The 22,431-nt window shown below is 46.0% G+C and overlaps 1 protein-coding gene across 2 annotated transcripts in view; it reads right to left on the minus strand.

Annotated features, from left to right (window-relative positions):
- Window positions 1–302: 302 nt before the first annotated feature.
- Window positions 303–22,431, minus strand: part of uvrag (UV radiation resistance associated gene) — a 314,525-nt gene continuing 292,396 nt past the window's right edge. For both annotated transcript variants that reach the window (XM_055637544.1, XM_055637543.1), the window contains 2 exons: window positions 14,421–14,512; window positions 303–2,902 (listed from right to left, as the gene is read on the minus strand). In XM_055637544.1, the coding sequence (XP_055493519.1) occupies window positions 2,221–2,902; window positions 14,421–14,512 (774 nt within the window). In that variant the 3' untranslated portion in view covers window positions 303–2,220. The remainder of the gene's footprint in view (window positions 2,903–14,420; window positions 14,513–22,431) is intronic.

Below are 22,431 nucleotides of genomic sequence, written 5' to 3' on the forward strand. Positions count from 1 at the left end.
ACAAAGGACGAGGAAACGGGTTTAAATGTCATCCACATAGCCGATGATAATGATATGGAGTTAGGTGACTGGGAAGAAATGACTGCATTCGAATACCAATGCTTTTAAAGCAAAGATCACCAACTTTCTCTTCAACGGCCTGACAGCTTCAAATCAACGTTCTTGCGAAGTGTTGGGCTCGGTGCTGTACTGCGTGAGAGGTAAATGGAATTGCAAACTCAAGAGATCACGCATGCACTTGCTCGCAGGTAGAATGCACTCCCTTACCTGCAGCCACAAACCCTGCGCAGAACCAAAACATATTTTCATTTTTTTTTTTTTTTTAAAACAAAGGACAAAGGACTTTGACTGTACTTTGCTGAACAGAAAACATGGGATGAAGGCAGTGCAGGCAGAAAAAAATATTGGCAGACTCCCCCCTAAATGAGGACGAGATGAAAGTTCATAGATTGCACAGTTAGTTAATACTTTAAATTCAATTTCCAAGCTGAGTCAAACATATGAGTAACAAAATACTCTACTCATTTTTTTGCCAATTTCATCCTCGGGAACTAAGTTCTCGTTATGTTTTAAAGTAAGGTTAGGGAGGGGGGGGGGGGGAGGGGAGGGAGAGGGGAAATAAAGATTGATTAAAGTTATTGCTTGAAGTAACAGGAGCCATTAATCTTGAGGAAAGAATGTCCTTGTTATATTAGCAAATTTACTCCAGTGCATCTCAAGTTCAGCTGGTACGACATATTCTGCAGGTCAAATCTCACTGGGCAATGTCAATTATATTTTAATCACAATTTTTTTGAGAAAACAATTGTGAGGGAGACTTACAGAAATAAATGGCTTCTATCTGCAAAAAAACCCACTCAGTATTGAACTTGGTATCACCTGAGTGCAGAGGAAAGCAAAGAGGCAGTATTGGACCCAAGGCCAGGTGGGAAGATCAACACAAAATGCTGGGGAACTCAGCGGGACATGTGGCATCTCTATACAGGAGGAATGGGTGATGTTTCGGGTCAAGACGAGTCTCCCGTTCCTTCTATGCTGCCTGCCGCGCTGAGTTACCCCAGCGTCTTGTGTCCATCTACCGGGTGGGAGTACCCACTGTATTGGGAGAAAAAATGCCGACCTACAAACAAAAAACAAAACAAAAAAAAACTCCTTTAAACAAAATATCTCAAGAGGTTTACATCAACTTTTAGCAGGGCAGAAACGACAGAGATGGGGGGAAAAAAAAAAGCTCACAGTAATTAAACCAGCAAACGAGTGAATATCACACACACACGCACGCACACACACACACACACGCACGCACAAGTCCATAGCCTTCATGTTCTGGGCTGTGAAGAGCATTTCATGGACTTTCCCTGTATTCAGTTTCTAAGCATCCCTTGAAGGGCAGCGGTTCAGACAACTATCAAAATGGCGCAACAATACCTGAGACTGCACGACGTGTAGCCAAAAGATAGGCAATTGGAGGCAAGCAATATTTGGCGAGTTGAAACTATATTTCCTTGATGGTCAGAGTAATGGTTCTCAAAGTGGTTTTGACCAAACGGTCAAATGGCTGCTTTAAAAAAAAAAAAAAATGATATTTTCCAATCACCTTTCCTCAGTTCATTTTGCAAAGGACAAAAGAAAAACCAGAAGCATATATTATTCTGCAGAACCCCATCGGAAGGCCGTAGAAAGTTTCCGCCCGAGAAGGTTTAAGGAGCTCAGAAGTTTCAAAGCAATTCTGCTCGGTACCATTGCACATAATCTGCTTGGCAAACGCAGCTGGTGGTCATTTCTTGACAGCTTCTTGATGTATTTAGCATTGAGGAGCAGGGCGATGAGCAAGTTGGGCAAAGTTGGGCAGATCTCATTCCCTTCAGCGATTCTGCCCCTCTCGTTCCCTGACTTCACTGGGAAAGGGGTGACCTACTGACTGGATCCGGCTTGATTGAAAAGGTTAGGCAGCTTTACAAGATTACTGGCACACAAAGGCTGGTAGAATCAAACATGCAGCCATGGGTAGCATGAAGTCACTCCGCAAAAGCCATGGGTCTGGATGAATTTGCTCTGCCCCCCCGCCTCTTGGTCTTCCAGGTACTGATTCTTTGTTTGCTCTCTGTCTCTCTGTTAGAAACGCAACACCCAGAATCTCACATCCGCCATCAAATCGCCACAAAAGAGAAGTGCAACTTGGTCTCCTGTTTTTGGTTCACGGCTCTTGGCCGGAGAGCTTCATTTTTCAGAGCTTTTGCGATGCCTCCGGAAACTCGAGACGTTCTCGTTCAGTGCGCAGATCCGGCGGGAGAATTCCTCGAAGCCCTCGGCGTCCAGCTCCCCCAGAACCTGGTCATCGCTTTCCACCGCCACGGCGTGCTCGATGGGAATGCAGAATCCTTCCAGCTGCTCGTCCGAACTGAAGCCGGTGGCTTCCAGACCCATGATCTCCTCGGCCCGCTCCACAGAGCAGAAGACGCCCCCGCCCCCCGCGGGCGGCGCGTAGTCGCACAAATGCGGGCTGCTGGAGCTGCCCGCGGGCAAAGTCACCCCGTTTACCTCAGAGGAGGGCTCAGCCCCGACTGCTGGCGGCTGGGCCGCGCCGCACACCACCCCGTTCTCACCGCTGTGCGCTCCGTTGCCGAGGCTGTTGCACTCCGCCAGGTCCTCTTTGAAGGCTTCATCGGGCACTTCTAGCGTCAGGGTGGTGCGCGCTTTGCGGCTGCCCTTGGGGGGCTCCTCCAGGTTCACCGCGACATTGTAGCTTGGCGGCAGGTCTTCCTCCGAGCTCCAACGAGACTGCCTCCACCCTCTCTCCGGAGAAGGGATGCCACCGCACTGGGCTTGCGTCTCTGAACCAGCAGTCGTAGCGGTGGTTTGTCTCCGCGGTACAGGAATGGCACTGGATAGAGGCCGGTCACTGGCGGGAAAATAAAAACACCAGTTAACACGGAATGCAAGCTATATAATCCTTAAGCCCCTGTACCACTGTACGAGGTAATTCAAGAGTTCTCCCGAGTTTCCCCTGATTCCAACTCGGAGAATTACGGTAATGGCCGCTCGTGGGTACCCGGGGCTCTCGTGGACATTTTTCACAATGTTGAAAAATCTTCACGAGTTCACCACGTTTCCTGGGTACCTGCCTTTACCGTTACGAGCCGCTAAGAGACGTCCCGAGCTTCAACGTACCTGGTAAGTACATTATGCGTACTTACCACGAGTCCAATTTATTTTTAAACTCGGGAGAACTCTTGAATAGCCTCGTACGTTGGGGCAGGGGCTTTAGATAGACACAAAATGCTGGAGTAACTCAGCGGGCCAGCAGCATCTCTGGTGACGTTTTGGTTCAAAACCCTTCTTCAGACTATATAATCCTTATATGCAAGTTGTACAATGGAATGCCAGTTACACGATCCTACAGCCACAAGTTCATATTTTCAGGGTGTCAGGGGTCATAGGGCGAAGGCAGGAGAATGGGGATGAGAGGGGAAAGATAGATCAGCCATGATTGAATGGCAGAGTATACTTGATGGGCCGAAAGGCCAAATTTTGCTCCTACAACTTATAGAAACATAGAAACATAGAAATTAGGTGCAGGAGTAGGCCATTCGGCCCTTCGAGCCTGCACCGCCATTCAATATGATCATGGCTGATCACCCAACTCAGTATCCCGTACCTGCCTTCTCTCCATACCCTCTGATCCCCTTGGCCACAAGGGCCACATCTAACTCCCTCTTAAATAGAGCCAATGAACTGGCCTCAACTACCCTCTGTGGCAGAGAGTTCCAGAGATTCACCACTCTCTGTGTGAAAAAAGTTCTAGCCTGTCCAACCCCTTAAGAATTTTGTTGGTTTCTATAAGATCCCCTCTCAATCTTCTAAATTCTAGAGTATAAAGAGCTATCCAGTCTTTCTTTCAGGTGAGAGGGAAAAAGTCTTTAAAGGAGAGGTGTCCTTCCTCAGGGCAATATTTTTATCAAAATAGATGGCATAGAGGGTGGACAGTCAGGTGCCAGGGGATGGTGAGTACAGCTTTCATGAGAGGGAAAAAGTTTAGGTGCAGGGCATTTAAGAGGGTGCTGGGTGCCAGGGATGGTGGTACAGATGCGATAGTGGCATTTGAGGCTTTTAGATAGGAGCATGCAGGGAATGGAGGGATATGGACCATATGCATGCAGATGAGATTAGCTTATCTTGGCCTCACGTCGCACCATGGACCCCTCTCTCCCATCAGGCAAAAGGTAGAGATGTGTGTGAAAAAGCACACCTCCAGATTCAGGGACAGTTTCTTCCCAGCTGTTATCAGGCAACAGAATGATCCTACCACAAGCAGAGAGCAGCGGTGACCTTCGGACTACCCTTGATCAGACTTTGCTGGCTTCACTAAACGTTATTCCCTCTACACAGTATAGCTCGTTTGTAATCATGTCTTGTCTTTCTGCCGATTAGATAGCACCAAACAAAAGCTTTTCCACTGTACCTTGGTCGGTACACGTGCCAACAAACTAAACTGAAATAACTCAAATAGATTGAAATGCTCAGCATTGACAATGGATGCTGCAGGCCGAAAGGCCTGTTCTTATGCTGTTACTGTTCACTGTAACACATTCATTTGAAAGTTAAAGAGGACACATGAGAGAGACCAGGACTACAGGGAAAATAGCTGGGGGAATGAGACTAATTGGAACGTTTCCAGAGCTGCACAAAATTGATGGCAAGAATAGCTGCTTTCTATGTAGTAAAGAAACATGAAAATAAGAATCTTAGAGAAATTAATTGAGTACAAGCCGCCAAACTACTGGCTCTAATGACTTACATCCGAGTATCTTAAGTGCTTCTTCTGGGATAATAAAGCCTTTTGTTTTGTTCTTTGCCTTCCCTAGATTCTAGTATGATCCCCAAGGATTATATATTCAAAAAAAAATCCCTTACAAACTTTAGAGTTATTATTTTTGGCAACATTGTAATCCTCTTCTTTCAATGCAATAATACCTTTTAATTTTCTGGATGACCACAAAGTGTAAGGAAATAAGGTTAATAAAAGTCTTCTGTGTAAGCAGTGACCCAGAATCCACAAAATGCTGGAGTAAGTCAGCAGGTCAGCTGCATCTCTGGAGAACATAGATAGGTGATGTGTCAGGTCGGGGGGGCTGGAGGAGAGGAAGGGCAGGACAAAGCCTAGTAAGTAATAGTGCAGGAAGGAACTGCAGATGCTGGTTTATACTGAAGATTTACACACATAAAATGCTGGAGTAACTCAGTGGGTCAGGCTGCAACTCTGGAGAAAAGGAATGTGACGTTTTGGGTCGGAATCATTCTTTGGACTCTCCAGACAACTAAGTCTGAAGAAGTGTTCCGACCCTAAACGTCACCTATTCCTTTTAGAAACATAGAAACATAGAAAATAGGTGCAGGAGTAGGCCATTCGGCCCTTCGAGCCAGCACCGCCATTCAATATGATCATGGCTGATCATCCAACTCAGTATCCCGTACCTGCCTTCTCTCCATACCCCCTGATCCCCTTAGCCACAAGGGCCACATCTAACACCCTCTTAAATATAGCCAATGAACTGGCCTCAACTACCCTCTGTGGCAGAGAGTTCCAGAGATTCACCACTCTCTGTGTGAAAAAAGTTCTTCTCATCTCGGTTTTAAAGGATTTCCCCCTTATCCTTAAGCTGTGACCCCTTGTCCTGGACTTCCCTAACATTGGGAACAATCTTCCTGCATCTAGCCTGTCCAACTCCTTAAGAATTTTGTAAGTTTCTATAAGATCCCCTCTCAATCTCCTAAATTCTAGAGAGTATAAACCAAGTCTATCCAGTCTTTCTTCATAAGACAGTCCTGACATCCCAGGAATCAGTCTGGTGAACCGTCTCTGCACTCCCTCTATGGCAATAATGTCCTTCCTCAGATTTGGAGACCAAAACTGTACGCAATACTCCAGGTGTGGTCTCACCAAGACCCTGTACAACTGCAGTAGAACCTCCCTGCTCCTATACTCAAATCCTTTTGCAATGAAAGCTAACATACCATTCGCTGCAATGAAAGCTAACATACCATTTTCTCCACAGATGCTGCCTGACATGCTGAGTTACTCCAGCACTTTGTGCCTATCATTGATAACCAACATCTGCAGTTCCTTGTTTCTGCCAACATTGACTTGGAGTTTAGTTTAGGGACACTGCATTAAGGGGGGAGGGGAGGGGAGGGGGAGAACAACGGAGGAGCCGGCAGGGGGGGTACTTTGTGACTTTGTCTGAGCCGTTTATGTGGCGACTGCTTGCATACCTTGGGTGGGCAAGCAAAGAATTTCACTGTGACAAAGTATTCCATTCCAAAGTAAAGCATTGCATTCGAACCTCAAGTTCATTTTGTATAACATTTGATTCAGCATGGAAACAGGTCCTGTGGCTTCATCGAGTCCATGCTGATCATCAACCAGCCGTTCAACACTAGCTCTATGTCATCACACTTTCTCATCCATTCCTCACACGTTTAGGAAGGACATTCTTGCTACTGAGGGAGTGCAGCCTAGGTTTACAAGGTTAATTCCCGGGATGGTGGGACTGTCATATGCTGAGAGAATGGAGCGGCTGGGCTTGTACACTCTGGAGTTTAGAAGGATGAGAGGGATTCATTAGATTATTAAGGGTTTGGACACGCTAGAGGCTGGAAGCATGTTCCTGATGTTGGGGGATTCCAGAACCAGAGGCCACACATTAAGAATAAGGAGTAAGCCATTTAGAATGCGGACGAGGAAACACTTTTTCACACAGTTGTGAGTCTGGGGAATTCTCTGCCTCAGAGGGCGGTGGAGGCCGGTTCTCGGGATACTTTCAAGAGAGAGCTAGATAGGGCTCTTAAAGATATGGGTATATGGGGAGAAGGCAGGAACGGAGTACTGATTGGGGATGATCAGCCATGATCACATTGAATGACGGTGCTGGCTTGAAGGGCCAAATGGCCTTCTTCTGCACCTATTGCCTACAAATACAGCATGGAAACGGACCCTTTGGCCAACCGAGTCCATGTCGACCATTATTCTACTTTCCCAACATATTTGGAACAATTTACAGAGGGCTATTAATACACAAACCCACACGTCTGTGGGACGAAACTGGTGCACTGGGAGGAAACCTCATGTGAAGGCAGGAACAAAGAATTGCAGATGCTGGTTTATACCAATAATAAGCACAAAGTGCTGGAGTAACTCAGCGGGTCATGCAAAACCTCTAGAGTGAAAAGGATGGGCGACGTTTCGGGTCGGGATCCTTCTTCAGACCACATGTGAAGGCAGGCACTGTGTGTAACAGGAGCTGGCTGGCTTCACCAAACCGCAAGCATTCAGATTATGAACCAAAGCTCACTCTTAGCCAAGATCTCGGCTCCTCCCAATGTCCGAGAAAAATTGTGAAGGAGGTCCTGGCCCATAATGTTATCTGTCCACACTCTCCATTGATGCTGCCTGGCCTGCTGTGTTGCTCCAGCATTTTATGTTTCCAGCTTCTGAAGTCTTGATGTTCTTAACACTTTACACTTGAGCTTGTCCTACAATGATTCTTCAAATAATGCTATTTGACTAGTGGCAGTAATTTTCAATTGATATTTTTTTATATACTTGGGGAACGGTTTTCTCTTCCAATGGATATGTTTAATACAAGGACTCCACTTATAAAATTGAACCATGCTGGCTCATAAGGTCTTTACTCAAATATTTGGCATCATTTATGTTCACATAATCTTTGGAAACGGGGTCTGACAGAGACTGTGTTGTTTTAGTTTCTTGTTCAGTTGTCTTCATCACTCCTCAAAATTATGACACAAAACCTCATTTTTAATATAAATATATAAACCACCCACACACAGACTGGACAAACCAAAATCAATACTTCTAACTGATCAAATGTCTTCCCATAAATCACAAGTTAACCGGAATCAGATGAAGTCACATCAGTCTTACTTTGAGAGAATAACAAGAAAGTCTATAGCATTGACACAATGGGTTAAAATCTAAGGGGGGGGGGGGGGGGGGGGAAAGAAAGCATCTTCGCATAGAGCGGCACAACTTGCAGTCATACAGCATGGAACCAGGCCCTTTGGCCCAACTTGTCCATACTGACCAAGTTGCACCATCTAAGCAAGTCCCACTTGCCTGTGTTTGCTCCATATTGCTCTCAACCTTTTCCATGTACGTGGATAAGATAAGCTTAGGGGGTTATGGGCAGGTGGGACGAGTGTAGATGGGGCATGTTGGTCGGTGTGTGGGCAAGTTGGGCCGAAAGGCCTGTTTCCATGCAGCATGACTATATGACTATCAACTGTAACTCAGCGGGACAAGGCAGCATTTCTGGAGAGAAGCAATGGGTGACGTTTCGGGTCGAGTACCTCCTTCAGATCCAAAACATCACCCATTCCTTCTCTCCAGAAATGCTGCCTGTCCTGCTGAGTTATTCCAGCTTTTTTGTGTCTACCTATGGTTTAAACCAGCATCTGTAGTTCCTTCTACACATGACTCAAAGGGAAACAAGCCCCACCTATAAGTAACCTCCCCCCATAACTAAAGTCCTCTCATCCAGGCGATTTGCTCCGCACTCTGCAATCACCCAATAAGGGGACTACATTATTACATTGGCCATTTATGTCAAACCTTTATGGTATCTGACCTAATACAGTTATTTGCCCAATATAGGCCAATTCTCCACCGTGGCCTACCTCAATGTCACTTCAGTAATGGTAGCAATAAACACAAATATTATCTTGTCTCAAAATCCAAATCAGGTCTCAAAGGAAAAACTTACCAATGTAATGGGATTGAAAGGCACTTTAGAGATAAACCCAAGCAACATGCTCAAGTTGGATTAATTAAGATTTATGAATCCTACAGTTAAGACTACAATTTACAGCTCGAGTTAATCGAAAGCAGAATATGTCTATATTGTAGGAAGGTGCCTATTGTTCCTATCTGTGAGAAACCTATGCAAAATTAATTGTTTTAGCCTTGCTGTTCACAAATATTTATGATTGGGGAGAAACAAGGGACTGCAGATGCTGGTTATTACCAAAAAGAGACACAAAATGCTGAAGTAACTCAGCAGGTCATGCAGCATCCATGCAGAACATGAATAGATTATGTATCAGGTCGAAACCCTTCTTCAGACTGATGAAGAACCCTGAAGCAGGGTTTTGACCCAGAACGCCACCTATCTATGTTCTCCGGAGCGGTTGCCTAATCCACTGAGTTTCTCTAGCATCTTGTGTCTTTCTTCAGCAATGATTAGGAAGCGGCTTAACGATGTAGAGCTGTGCGCACATTTTTTGAGGATGTGACAAGTAAAATGGATGAAGGGGTGCCAGTGGATGTAGTGTATCTAGACTTTCAGAAAGCCTTTGATAAGGTCCTGCACGGGAGACTGGTGACTAAAATTAGAGCACATGGTATTGGGGGTAGGGTGTTGACATGGATAGAAAATTGGTTGGCAGAGCGGAAGCAAAGAGTAGGAGTGAACGGGTTCTTTTCAGAATGGCAGGCAGTGGCGAGCGGAGTGGTATTGGGGCCACAACTGTTTACCATATATATTAATGATTTGGAAGAGGGAATTTAGGGGCAACACTAGCAAGTTTGCTGATGACACAAAGCTGGGCGGCAGTGTGAACTGTGAAGAGGATGGTAGGAGGTTGCAGGGTGACCTGGACAGGTTGAGTGAGTGGGCAGATACGTGGCAGATGCAGTATAATATAGATAAATGTGAGGTTATCCACTTTGGCAGCAAAAACAAGGGGGCAGATTATTATCTCGATGGGTTTAGGTTAGGTAAGGGGGAGGTGCAGCAAGACCTGGGCGTCCTTGTACACCGGTCACTGAAAGTTGGCGTGCAGGTACAGCAGGCAGTGAAGAAAGCTAATGGAATGTTGGCCTTCAAAACAAGAGGATTTCAGTATTGGAGTAAAAAGGTTCTTCTGCAGTTGTATAGGGCTCTGGAGAGACCACATCTGGAGTGTTGTGTACAGTTTTGGTCTCCTAATTTGAGGAAGGACATCCTTGTGATTGAGGCAGTGCAGCGTAGATTCACGAGATTGATCCCTGGGATGGCGGGACTGTCATATGAGGAAAAATTCACTGGAGTTTAGAAGGATGAGGGGGATCTTGTAGAAACATATAAAATTATAAAAGGACTGGACCAGCTAGATGCCGGAAAAATGTTCCCAATGTTGGGCGAGTCCAGAACCAGCGGCCACAGTCTTAGAATAAAGGGGAGGTCATTTAAGACCGAGGTGAGAAAAAACTTTTTCTCCCATGGAGTTGTGAATTTGTGGAATTCCCTGCCACAGAGGGCAGTGGAGGCCAAATCACTGGATGGATTTAAGAGAGAGTTAGATAGAGCTCTAGGGGCTAGTGGAGTCAAGGGATATGGGGAGTAGGCAGGCACTGGGTTATTGATAGGGGACGATCAGCCATGATCACAATGAATGGCGGTGCTGGCTCGAAGGGCCGAATGGCCTCCTCCTGCACCTATTTTCTATGTTTCTATGTTTCTAAAGTCCAAGTTCAAAAGACGCAACTCTTTTTATGGAAAGTGAGTTTACACTGAGCAAGAACAGGTAAATGTATAGAGGAAATGTTTCCACAGTGAGCTCTGCATAGACTAGCACATGAGGCTAGGTGTTTGAGTCCCACCCCTTCCCCGTCCTGATCCTTGGTCACACACTTCACCACCGTCCCTTCTTCGATCCCCTCCACAACGCCCACTATTCTCTTTAACCCCCCCACTGCTTTACATTTTATTCCTCCTCCTTAGACTTTAGAAATACAGTGTGGAAATTGGCCCTTCGGCCCACCGAGCAGTGATCACACTGTACACGAGCATTATCCTACACACTGGGGATAATTTACAATTTTACCAAAGCCTATCAACCTACAAACCTATATGTCGTTGAAGGAAACCGGAGCACCAGGAGAAAACCCACGCAGTCACAGGGAGAAAGTACAAACTCAATATGGACAGCACCTGTAGTCAGGATCGAACTCTGGTCTCTGGCACTGTAAAGTAACTGTAAAGCAGTAACTCTACCACAGTGCCTCTTTCCTTACCTGACGCCCTTTTGTCACCTTTTCACCTCTAGCCTTTGTCACCATCTCCACCCATCTGCCAATCAAACCCCCCCTGAAATGTATCCACCCACCACTGGCCAAGCTTTGTCCCACCCCCACCTCTCTTTTCCAGCTCTGTCTCTCCCATATTCCAGTCGGTCCGAAGAAAGGCCCCAACGCAAAAAGTCGCCTCCCTCCGCAGATGCTGACTGCCCTGTTGAGTTCCTACAGCACTTTGTATTTTGCTGTATTTAACTCCCACTCTGACTTAGACATAAAATGCTGGAGTAAGTGGGACAGGCAGCATCTCTGGATAGAAGGAATGGGTGACCTTTTGGATCGAGACCCTTCTATCCAGAGACGCTGCCTGTCCTGCCTGTCCTGCCTGTCCTGCTTAGCCCAGCATTTTGTGCCTATTTTTGGTGTAAACCAGCATCTGTAATTCTTTCCCCTTTTGACTTGAGTGTTTAGTGCCGAGCATTGCAGGGAAAGGAGTACCAGCTTTTGATGAGCTGTGAAATCAGTTCCATGTTCATTATTCTTTCAGATGAGCACAACTAATCCCAGGGCAAATTGTAAAGCAGATTTACCACTCTATTCGCATTACTCAAACCAATTATCTGGTCATTATTATCCTGATTTCCACAAATCGCTGCAGCATTTTCCACATTAAAGCGGTAACATTGATTCAACAAGTACTTTAGCTTTAAGTGTTTTGCAATGTTCTTAAGTTGTGAAAGGCTCTGTAGACATTCTGCCAGGCTTATGTAACTGAGCAGGAAGCTTTTTTTCTCTAATTGTGCACAGCAAGGTCTGATTACGGGCACCAAGTGGCCAATGAATTTGCCTCCAGAACAGTCAAAGAACTTCAAAGTTGTAGAAGGTATGTAAACGGTTTGAGATATTTGAGAGATGTGATAAAGTGCCACATCAAGGCAAGGCTTTTGACACCATGTCATATAGTTTTCAAACCTGCATCTGGTGCTGCTTCTACCTATTTAAACAAATATTTATAGAACAGGCTGACACAGTGGGGAATGCATTATTAGAATGATGTATTGTGCACTTAATAATGTGGTCTGCACAAAAGAATGCTCTGTCGTCATTTGTATGTTGTTAGTAAAAGATTAACATATCCTCTGAGAAGACAGCAGATATGTGGACACGGGAAGCAAAGAATGAGGGAAAAGTTGGTTAGTTTCTTGTCCTGGTCTCAGACACAGACGAACTGGGGTTTCAGGAAATGCTACGGAAAGAGGGTAGTTCTACCTTAGCCAGAGGGTGGTGAATCTGTGGAATTCACTGCCACAGACGGCTGTGAAGGCCAAGTCACTGGGTATTTGTTTAAGTGGAGATTGGCATTTTCTTGATTAATAAGGGCTTCAAAGGTTATGGGCGAAGGCGGAGAGGGAGAGGGAGAAAGAGAAAATATGGGGAAAATGAAAAATCTAATGAGCACGTGAATGTGTAAAATAGAAGTAACAAAGTGCTGGAGAACTCAGTGGGTTAGGCAGCATCGCAGGTGAACATCAATAGGTGACAGGAGGCAGTTAGTTTCTGGGTAAGGATGTGGTAGAGTGAGCAACACCAGAAATTGGAGGAACAGCATCTCATATTCCGCATGGGGAGTCTGCATCCGTCGGGCATGAACATTGAATTCTCCCAATTTTGTTAGCCCTTGCTGTCTCCTCCCCTTCCTTAACCCTCGAGCTGTCTCCTCCCATCCCCCCGCCCCCAGGCTCCTCCTCCTCCTTTTTCCTTCCTTCTCCCCGCCACCCCCTAAACGTTACCTATTTCCTTCGCTCCATAGATGCTGCTGCACCCGCTGAGTTTCTCCAGCATTTTTGTGTACCTATGAATAGGTGACATTTCGGGTCAGGACCCTTCTTAAAACTGGGAGGAAAACTTCTTCAAAGTAAGCATCTCTTGAGGAGATTTTGTAGGGGAGCTGCCTCGTCTGTCCTTTCTTCTTTTTGTTATTTTTAGTACTGTACGTGTTAAAAAATGTTTTAGTGTTCCTTGGTTTGTTTTACGTGGGGGGTTGGGGGAAACTTTTTTTTCAATCTCTTACCTCGACAGAGATGCGATTTTTTCCCATGTCGTATCTCCATCCGCACTGCGGCCTAACATTGTGGAGTTGGCGGCCTTTCCTGGAGACCGACAGCGCTCCAAGCCGCGGGACTTTAACATCGTGGAGCTTGCGAACCCTTTGCCGGGGATCGACGGCCCTGTGAAGCCTGCGGTCTCTGGTAAAAAGAAGCTGGCTCGGGAATTCCATGCTGCGGAGAGTTTCAACCGCCCCGACGCTGGAGTTTCTATCGCCCCGACAGCGGATGGTTTGACTGCCCCGACCGTGGGAGAATAAGAGGAAGAAGATTGAACCTTATTGCCTTCCATCACAGTGAGGAATGTGGAATTCACTGCAATGTTAACTTTTATGTGGTTGTGCGTCTTGTTGCGTTTCACTTAGTATGACTGTATGGTAACTCAAATTTCACCGTACCTTAACTGGTACATGTACATGTGACAATAAACTGACCTTGAGACCTTGAAACTGAAAAAGTTGAAACAAGGAACTGCAGATGTTGGTTTACTGAAGACACAAAATGCTGGAGTAACTCAGCGGGTCAGGCAGCATCCCTGGTCCCGACCTGAAACGTCACCGGACCATGTTATCGAGGTTGATCATCTTCTCTCCTTATTTGACACCTTTGTCTTCTTTTCTATTCTAGCCTTTATCACTTTGCCAATCAAACCACTTTTCAGAAAGGTCCCAACCCAAAATGTTGCCTATCTATGTTCTCCAGAAATGCTGCCTGACCCTCCGAGTTACTCCAGCAATGTGTCTTTTTTTATAAACCGGCATCTGCAGTTAATTGTTTCTGCAGCCTTCTCACTTGTATCCATTGCCAGACTTTATCCTGTCCCTGCCTCTCTTTTAAAGCATTCTCCTCCCAACAAATATCAACCTCTTCAAAACTGAAGAAGGGTCTCGACCCGAAACATCACCCATTCCTTCTCTCCAGAGATGCTGCCTGTCCCTCTGAGTTACTCCAGCATTTTGTCTACCTTCAGTTTAAACCAGGATCTGCATTTTTTTTCCCGACACAGTCTGAAGAAGAGTCATGACCCAACACATTGCCTATCGATGAGCTCCAGAGATGTTGCCTGACCTGCTGAGTTACTCCAGCACTGTGTGTTTGGCACATTGACGGAATGATCATTTACTGATTCTCCAATTTTTTGCTTTGTTTCACACAGCGTTTTACGTTACAGATTCCAATCTGATTCCAAGATCAGCTCGAAGCGGATCCAACAGAATAAAACACAGAGGCTGGATACATACCATCTCACCATTAGCCCTTGCTCCATGAAGCTTTTCAGGTTAGGTAGTGTCTGTCGGAGATCTGGCGTGGACATGCCATGCTGGTATCTCAGCTACAAATACAAACAAAAGGTTTCATGTTTCCTTACAGTTAACATTTTCAGACACTGCACAGAATTAGCTTTTGTCAAATAAGATAATTTTACAGGGTGCAATAATAACAGGTTTTACATCTATACATTACCAAAGACAGCATCTCTGGAAAAAGGAATAGGTAACGTTTTCATCTGAGACAATAGACAATAGGTGCAGGAGTAGGTCATTCGGCCCATCAAGCCAGCACCGCAATTCAATGTGATCATGGCTGATTATCCCCAATCAGTACCCCGTTCCTGCCTTCTCCCCATATCCCCTGACTCTGCTATCTTTAAGAGCCCTACCTAGCTCTCACTTGAAAGCATCCAGAGAACCGGCCTCCACCGCCCTCTGAGGCAGAGAATTCCACAGACTCACAACTCTCTGTGAGAAAAAGTGTTTCCTCGTTTCCGTTCTAAATGGCTTACTCCTTATTCTTAAACTGTGGCCTGAAGACAGCTTCTACTTCTAACCACCAGACTGAAGAAGTAATTGACCTGAAACGTCACCTATTCCGTTTCTCCAGAGATAATGCCTGACCCGCTGTTACTCCAGCACTTTGTGTCTATCTTCACTTCAAGTCCAACTGTTTTAGTTTTACAAGGGGCGAGTTTAATTGAGTTTTAGTTTATTATTATAAACCTGCACAAAGGTACAGTGAAAAGCTGCTTTGCTGCAAAAAGACTATACATGATTACAATCCAGCTGACTAGCGTACAAACACAGGATGAAGGGAATAACGTTTAGTGCAAGATAATGTCCGATTAAAGATAATCCAAAAGTCTCCAATGTAACAGTAATGCAACCATTGTGCCAGGTGGTATAAAAAGGTTAGAGGAAGCACCATGCAAAGGGTGGTGGGCGTGTGGAATGAGCTGCCAGATGAGGTCGTTGAGGCGTTTAAGAAGCAATTAGACAGCGACGTGGATAGGACTGGTTTGGAGGTATATGGGCCAAATGCATTGAAGTGGGACTTGTGTAGATGGGACACGTTGGTCAATTATGGTGAGTTGGACCGAAGGGCTTGTTTCCATGCTGTTGGCCTCTAATGCCCAAGCACGCTTCCGTAAACTTCCACTCATCTGTAACTGGCTCTGGGCTGCCTGACCGGCAGACCTCAAGTCGGTTAGAATTGGCCATAACGTTCCCTCCACCCTGATCCTCAACACTGGTGCTCCTCAGGGTTGTGTGCCCAGTCCGCGTACTCCCCCGTCACCCACAACAGTGTGGCCAAGCACGGTGTCTACCTGATCGTCAAGCACGCCGATGTCACCACTGTTTATGGCCGGATCAACAATAACTATGGGACGGAGCACAGGAAATAAATTGGAACCACCTTGGTCAAGGTGTCGGAACAACAACCTAGCCCTCAACGTCAGTCAGCAAGAAATGGAAACCAGGAACTGCAGAAGCTGGTTTACAAAAAGAGGCAAAATGCTGGGGGATGCCAATATGCCAACTTGGTTGACATGTACAAGTAGGGATGAAGGGCCCGTTTCCGTACGGCATAGCTCTGTGACTCCACATTGAAGGCTTCCTTTTAACTGTTCCAACTGTTGCAAAACAAAATAAACTGGACATCAATGTGAGCACAAACAACAAGGCGATGTCAGCAAGGCAGCCGAGTGTTAATGCAGGAGAATATTTCCATATTCACAGTATGGGACGGCTGAGAAGACAGAAAGAGACATCAAATGAAAGCAAGTGGAAAAGCTAACCTATTACTAACAGCTGTGCCTTCAGCTGTCAAATTCAAGGCCCTCCCTCAACTTCACCATCTACCTTCTACTCTCCTCTTTAAAGAGCTTCTTAAGCCTACCTCTGAGAGCAAGCTTAGAGCCAGCTGTCGTAAACTCCACGGTTCACTGACACTTTTTAAGTCTGATATTTACTCTTGCGATGAACTTTGACGCTGTCAAGCCTTTTAAGATTGCCTAACTGCAACTGCAAGAGCAAAGTCCGGCGTGCAACCAAAGACACAGTTCCATGATTCTACTTGGAAGACTGAGGAACTCAAGCACCCAGGAACGAAGATTACAGAGAGTAGACATTCCCTGGTCCATCACAGATATCGACTTCCCCCATCGTCAAAGGGATTTCGGGGGCTCTGCCTCAAAAAGGCAGTCAATATCAAAGATCCACATACCATGCGGGCCACGCTCTCATTTTTATTCTAGCATCGGGAAGATGGCGAAGCAAACTATAAACCGTGACCACCATTTTCCAGCTGTCTCCTGGCAACCGTCAGGCTCTTGAATACTCATCTCAGAAACTGAGATCTTCCCTGGACTTGGCCACTCGTTGCACGGTGGACTTTGGTTTTGCGCCATTATGATTATCTAGCATTGCGTTTATTAATTTGTTGTATGTTTGATTATTATCTGTGCGTTCTTGATTTTACGGGTCTGTTAAGCTGTAGCAAATACGAATTCAGCGTCGGTACATATGACAATTAAAAACACACAACAATTAAGCATTGGGCGGCACGGTGGCGCAGCGGTAGAGTTACTGCCTTGCAGCGCCAGAGACACAGGTCCTATCCTGACTACAGGTGCTGCCTGTACATTCTCCTCATGACCTGGGGTTTCTCCAGGATCTCCAATTTCCTCTCACACTCCACAGTCGTACTGGTTTGTAGACTAATTGGCTTGGTATAATTGTAACTTGTCCTTAGGACAGTGTTAATGTGTGGGGATCGCCAGTCGGCATGGACATGATGGGCCGAAGGGCCTGTTTCCGCGCTGTATCTCAGAACTAAACTAAACTTAAACAGTCTTGGCTGCCATTTGGGAACCTTGGCCACTGTTTTGACCAATATCAGTGGTTGGAATCATGTTTCAGGTGCGCCTTGTGTTGTGCTTTGACCCACCTATGCTGCTCTCTTCCCCTTACTTACAGTCCTTAATGTACTAATGTATAGTTTATAACTTCCTTAACTATTCAGACAAGAAATATTGCCTCTTCTAATAACTTCTCTCTCCTTGTAATGTGCTTTACTTATGGCTCCCAGAGGCAATATTATTGAGCTGCTATTGTATTGGAGTTATTTTAAACTAAAATAACTCAAACTTTTTGGCAAGAAAGTCAAGTGGATGCTTTCAGAGTAAAGTCTTCAAGTTATCCATTAGGTAATAGAAAAAATATCAAACAACACATGTTACACCGTTTTCAGAATGTCTGTGCCAGGTTAGTTAAAGCAGCCAAACATCTGCAACCAGGCCAAATAATTACAAACATAAGCTGTGATGATAGTACAAAATCTACTTCAGTAGGATGGCTTTATTTATTGCACACAACACAAAGCGCTGGAAGTACTCAGTGGGTCAGGCGGCCTCCGTGGAGGGAATGGATAGATGGGTGATGAAGGATGCCGACCCAAAATGTCGTCCGTCCATTGCCCCAGACCAGCTGAGTTCTTTGCTCAAGATTCCAGCATCTGCAGTTCCTGGTGTCTCTGGCTTTGTTTATTGACATGCCTGGATTCATTGCTGAAAGAAGGCCAAGCACTGTGGCTAGTTGAAGGGAACAGGTGGGGTCAAAATCGTTGGGTTTGGAACAGAGTTTTAAACTGTACCAATTGCTTACTCAATACTTAACGACTGCTTTTCATACAAAGTCACAAATCCTCTCAGACGCAGACAAAATGGTGTCAACCATACCGACTACAACTGTACAGATGTGTGTAGGAAGGGACTGCAGACGCTGGTTTCCACTGAAGATAGACACAAAATGTTGAAGTAACTCAGCGGGACAGACAGCATAACTGAATAGTAGGAATGGCTGATGCTTCGGGTCGAGAGCCTTCTTCAGCCTCTGAAGTCTAAAGGAGGGTCTCGCCTCAAAACCTCTCCCATTCCTTCGATCCAGAGATGCTATCTGTCCTGACGAGTTACTCCAGCATTTTGTGTCTATCTACAATTGTACAGTTATGGATGTAATCCAGTCCTTCGTACAGCCAGCCTCCCCACCACTGACTTCATGCTGCCTCAGTGAAAGTAGCTTGTTATCAAGGACTTTTTTTCATCCCCGTCATTGAAAGTTGACATTACAAGTACTGTACAAGGCTGCAAACCAGAATATAGTTTAAGACCATACTTTATGTGAGCTGGGTGACTGGGCCCCACTTGTGGGCTGAAGGGCCTCTTCCCATACTGTAGGTACTATGTTCTCACCGTTCTCTCAATGTCATCTCCCATTTGTTTTTAACTATGTGTAAGGGTTGGCAGCGCGACCGATGTCGCAGCGGCCTCTGCAGTCCGTCTGTCTTTTTTAAATTTTATTGTCCTGTTGAGTGTATAGTTTGTGGTGGGTTTTTGACTGTGTATGTGTGGGTGGGGGAAACATTTAGATCTCTTCCCTGTACGGGGACCTGACCTTTTCCCTGTCGGGTCTCCATTGCCGTTGGGGCCTAGCATCGTGGAGCGGCCTCCAGCCGGAACAACCTGGGGGCTCAAGTCACGGAGCCGGCGGAGCTGCGGAGCATGGGAGAGCTGCGGTGGCGCGCTGCTGCGACCCAACTCCGGTGGATGGTGACACCGGGAGCTCGCGGGTCCCCGGTGGGAGACTGCTTTGTGGGGCACCAGCAACGGCAACTTCTCCCGCCTGAATTGCGGGGTTGAAAGTGACCTGGAGCAGGGCCTTACAACGCCCGGCGCGGCTTTGAGTGGCCGCGGACTTGCTAGCGCCCGCTGGGGGTTCCGACATCCGGACCCGGAGCAGGGCCTTACATCGCCCGGCGCGGCTTTAAATGGCCGCGGACTTGCTAGCGCCTGCCGGGGGCTTTGTGCTTTGGCTTTGGCTTTGACTTCGGGAGAGGAATGGAGAGCAGGGGAGAGACAAGACTTTGCCTTCCATCACAATGAGGAGGAGATTCACTGTGATGGATGTTTGTGTAAATTGTGTTGGTGTGTGTCTTGGTTCTTTTCTTGTATGACTGCAGAAACCAAATTTCGTTTAAACATCATGTGGGGTTCAAATGACAAATAAACGGTATTGTATTGTATTGTATTTAGAGATACAGTGTGAAAACAGGCCATTCAGCCCGTCAATGCTATGCTGACCTTCGATCAGCCGTTCACACTAATTCCATGTTATCCCACTCCCTACAAAGTTCATTTTCTCACCTCATACAAGTTGTGAATTCAATAGCTTCTTCCAAAAACAAGTAAAAAGATAATCGCTCCACTCCATCATTACCAGGTCACAATCCCGGCATTCCCCACTTCACTTTGGGAATACCATCTCCAGAAGACAGTAGCCCACCAGCACAGAGCGGCCAGAATGGGCAATAAATATATCCCTGCTCGGCAAGTTTCAAAATGAAGCATTATTTAGGCCATAAAATGCCATTACAAACTACATGTGGGCAGAAGGGGACATACAGTGCAGGAGTAAAGCCCCTCTCACTTTCCCGAGTTAATCACGAATTCTCCCGAGTTTTCCCCTTGATTCAAATTCGGAGAATGTCCGTAGCGAGTCCGTAGATATTTCGCAGCGGCTCGTAATGCCAGCCGTAGGTACTCGGGGCATCAGGTAAATCGGGACGTTTTTTCAGCATGTTGAAAAATGTCCAGGAGTAAAAGAAATAGCCCTGAGTATCTACGCTGGCATCTCTGAGTTTGAATCAAGGGGAAAACTCGGGCGAATTCGTGAGTAACTCAGGAAAGTGGGACAGGGGCATAACTCAGCAGGTCAGGCAGCATCTCTGGAGAAGATGGATAGGTGACATTTCAGGTCAGAATCATTCTTCAGACTGTTTTCTGAAGATCTGAAGAAGGGTCCTGACCTGAAACGCACAGTTACTCCAGCACTTTGTGTCCTTATGTGTCAACCAGCATCTTGTTTCTACTCCCTGTGCACAATGTCTATTTAATTTACAACTTATTTCTGGCAAAGTTGTGAATTCAACTTACAGACTCAAAGCAGAGCTGGCAGGAGCTACTCACAAAGGAATGATCTGTTGCATTCAATTTTCTGAATACATTTAACAGAGTGTATTAGTTTTGCAAACTCCTCTTAGAATTAGGAGACCCATTAGAGGTTCAGAGATACAGCATGCCGACTATCCATCACCCCTTCACACTAGTTCTATGCTATCCCACCCTTACGTCCACTCCCTACACACTGGGGACAATTTACAGAGTTCAATCTATGGGATATGGGAGGAAACCAGAGCATCCAGAGGAAACACTTTTTCACACAGAGTTGGGAGTCTGTGGAATTCTCTGCCTCAGAGGGAGGTGGAGGCCGGTTCTCTGGATACTTTCAAGAGAGAGCTAGACAGGGCTCTTAAAGATAGCGGAGTCAGGGGATATGGGGAGAAGGCAGGAACGGGGTACTGATTGGGGATGATCAGCCACGATCACATTGAATGGCGGTGCTGGCTCGAAGGGCCGAATAGCCTACTCCTGCACCAATTGTCTATTGAAAGCCAAGTGGTCACAGGGAGAACTTGCAGACTCCACACAGACAGCACCAAGGTCAGGATGGAACTGGGGTCTCTGGCACTGTGCCGTAATGAAGAGGAAGGATGCTCCTCAATCGTGGCATTTGGGCCGGTGCTGAGCGCACCCGACAAACTGAAGAGCAGGTTGCTGCAGAATCTTTTTGATTCAAACCTTTATGGGAATTTGGAATATTGTGTGCAGTTTTGGTCGCCCCGTTCCAGGAAAAATGTGGAGGCTCTGGAAAGGGTGTAGACGAGATTTATCAGAATACTGCCAGGATTCAAGGGAAGCTATAAGGAGAAGTTGGACTGACTTAGATTGTTTTCTTTGGAGCATCAAAGGCTGAGTGGAGACATGATAGGTATATACAATGATGGAGGCACAGGTAGGGGAGGCAGTTGGAACCTTTCTTCCCCCAGGGTGGAATTGTCAAAGACTAGACGGCATAGTTCTGAGATGAGGGGCAAAGATCAAAGGAGGAGTGCGGGGCAGGTTGTTTTTATTACACAGATGGTGGTGGGTACCTGGAAGCACTGCTTGGGGTGGAAGGGGCAGATATGATAAGGGCATTGAAGACGCTTTTAGATAGGCATATGGATTTGCAGGGAATGAAGGAATATGGATCAGGTGCAGTTTAAATTGGCATTATGTTTGGCACAGATATTAACATAGAAACATAGAAATTAGGTGCAGGAGTAGGCCATTCGGCCCTTTGAGCCTGCACCGCCATTCAATATGATCATGGCTGATCATCCAACTCAGTATCCCGTATCTCTCCATACCCCCGATCCCCATTTTTGGCCACAAGGGCCACATCAAAGTACTCATCTCTTGAAATATAGCCAATGAACTGGCCTCGACTACTTTTTTTTCCTCTGTGGCAGAGAGTTCCAGAGATTCACCACTCTCTGTGTGATCAAAAAGTTCTTTCTCATCTCTGGTTTTAAAGGATTTCCCCCTTATCCTTAAGCTGTGACCCCTTGTCCTGGACTTCCCCAACATCGGGAGCAATCTTCTCCGCATCTAGCCTGTCCCCCCCCTTAAGAATTTTGTAAGTTTCTATAAGATCCCCTCTCAATCTCCTCCTAAATTCTAGAGAGTATAAACCAAGTCTATCCAGTCTTTCTTCATAAGACAGTCCTGACATCCCAGGAATCAGTCTGGTGAACCGTCTCTGCACTCCCTCTATGGCAATAATGTTGTGGGCAGAAGGGCCTGCTTCTGTGCTATACTGTTCTATATTCTATAGTATCCACATATTACTGCCTATTTGAATATAATACTGCAAGAGGCTCTGTGACAATCTACATACTGACTGAAAGTCCATTTCAAATCCTCAGGGATGCCTTTTAGAACCACAATAACAGGTTTGTTCTATGGGAGTTTTCTACGTTTTCCTGTTTTGTACATTTGTGATTTCTCCGGGTGCTCTGGCCTCCTCCCACATTCCA

This window comes from Leucoraja erinacea, chromosome 6 (genome assembly GCF_028641065.1).
Source record: "Leucoraja erinacea ecotype New England chromosome 6, Leri_hhj_1, whole genome shotgun sequence".
Classification (NCBI taxonomy): domain Eukaryota; kingdom Metazoa; phylum Chordata; class Chondrichthyes; order Rajiformes; family Rajidae; genus Leucoraja; species Leucoraja erinaceus.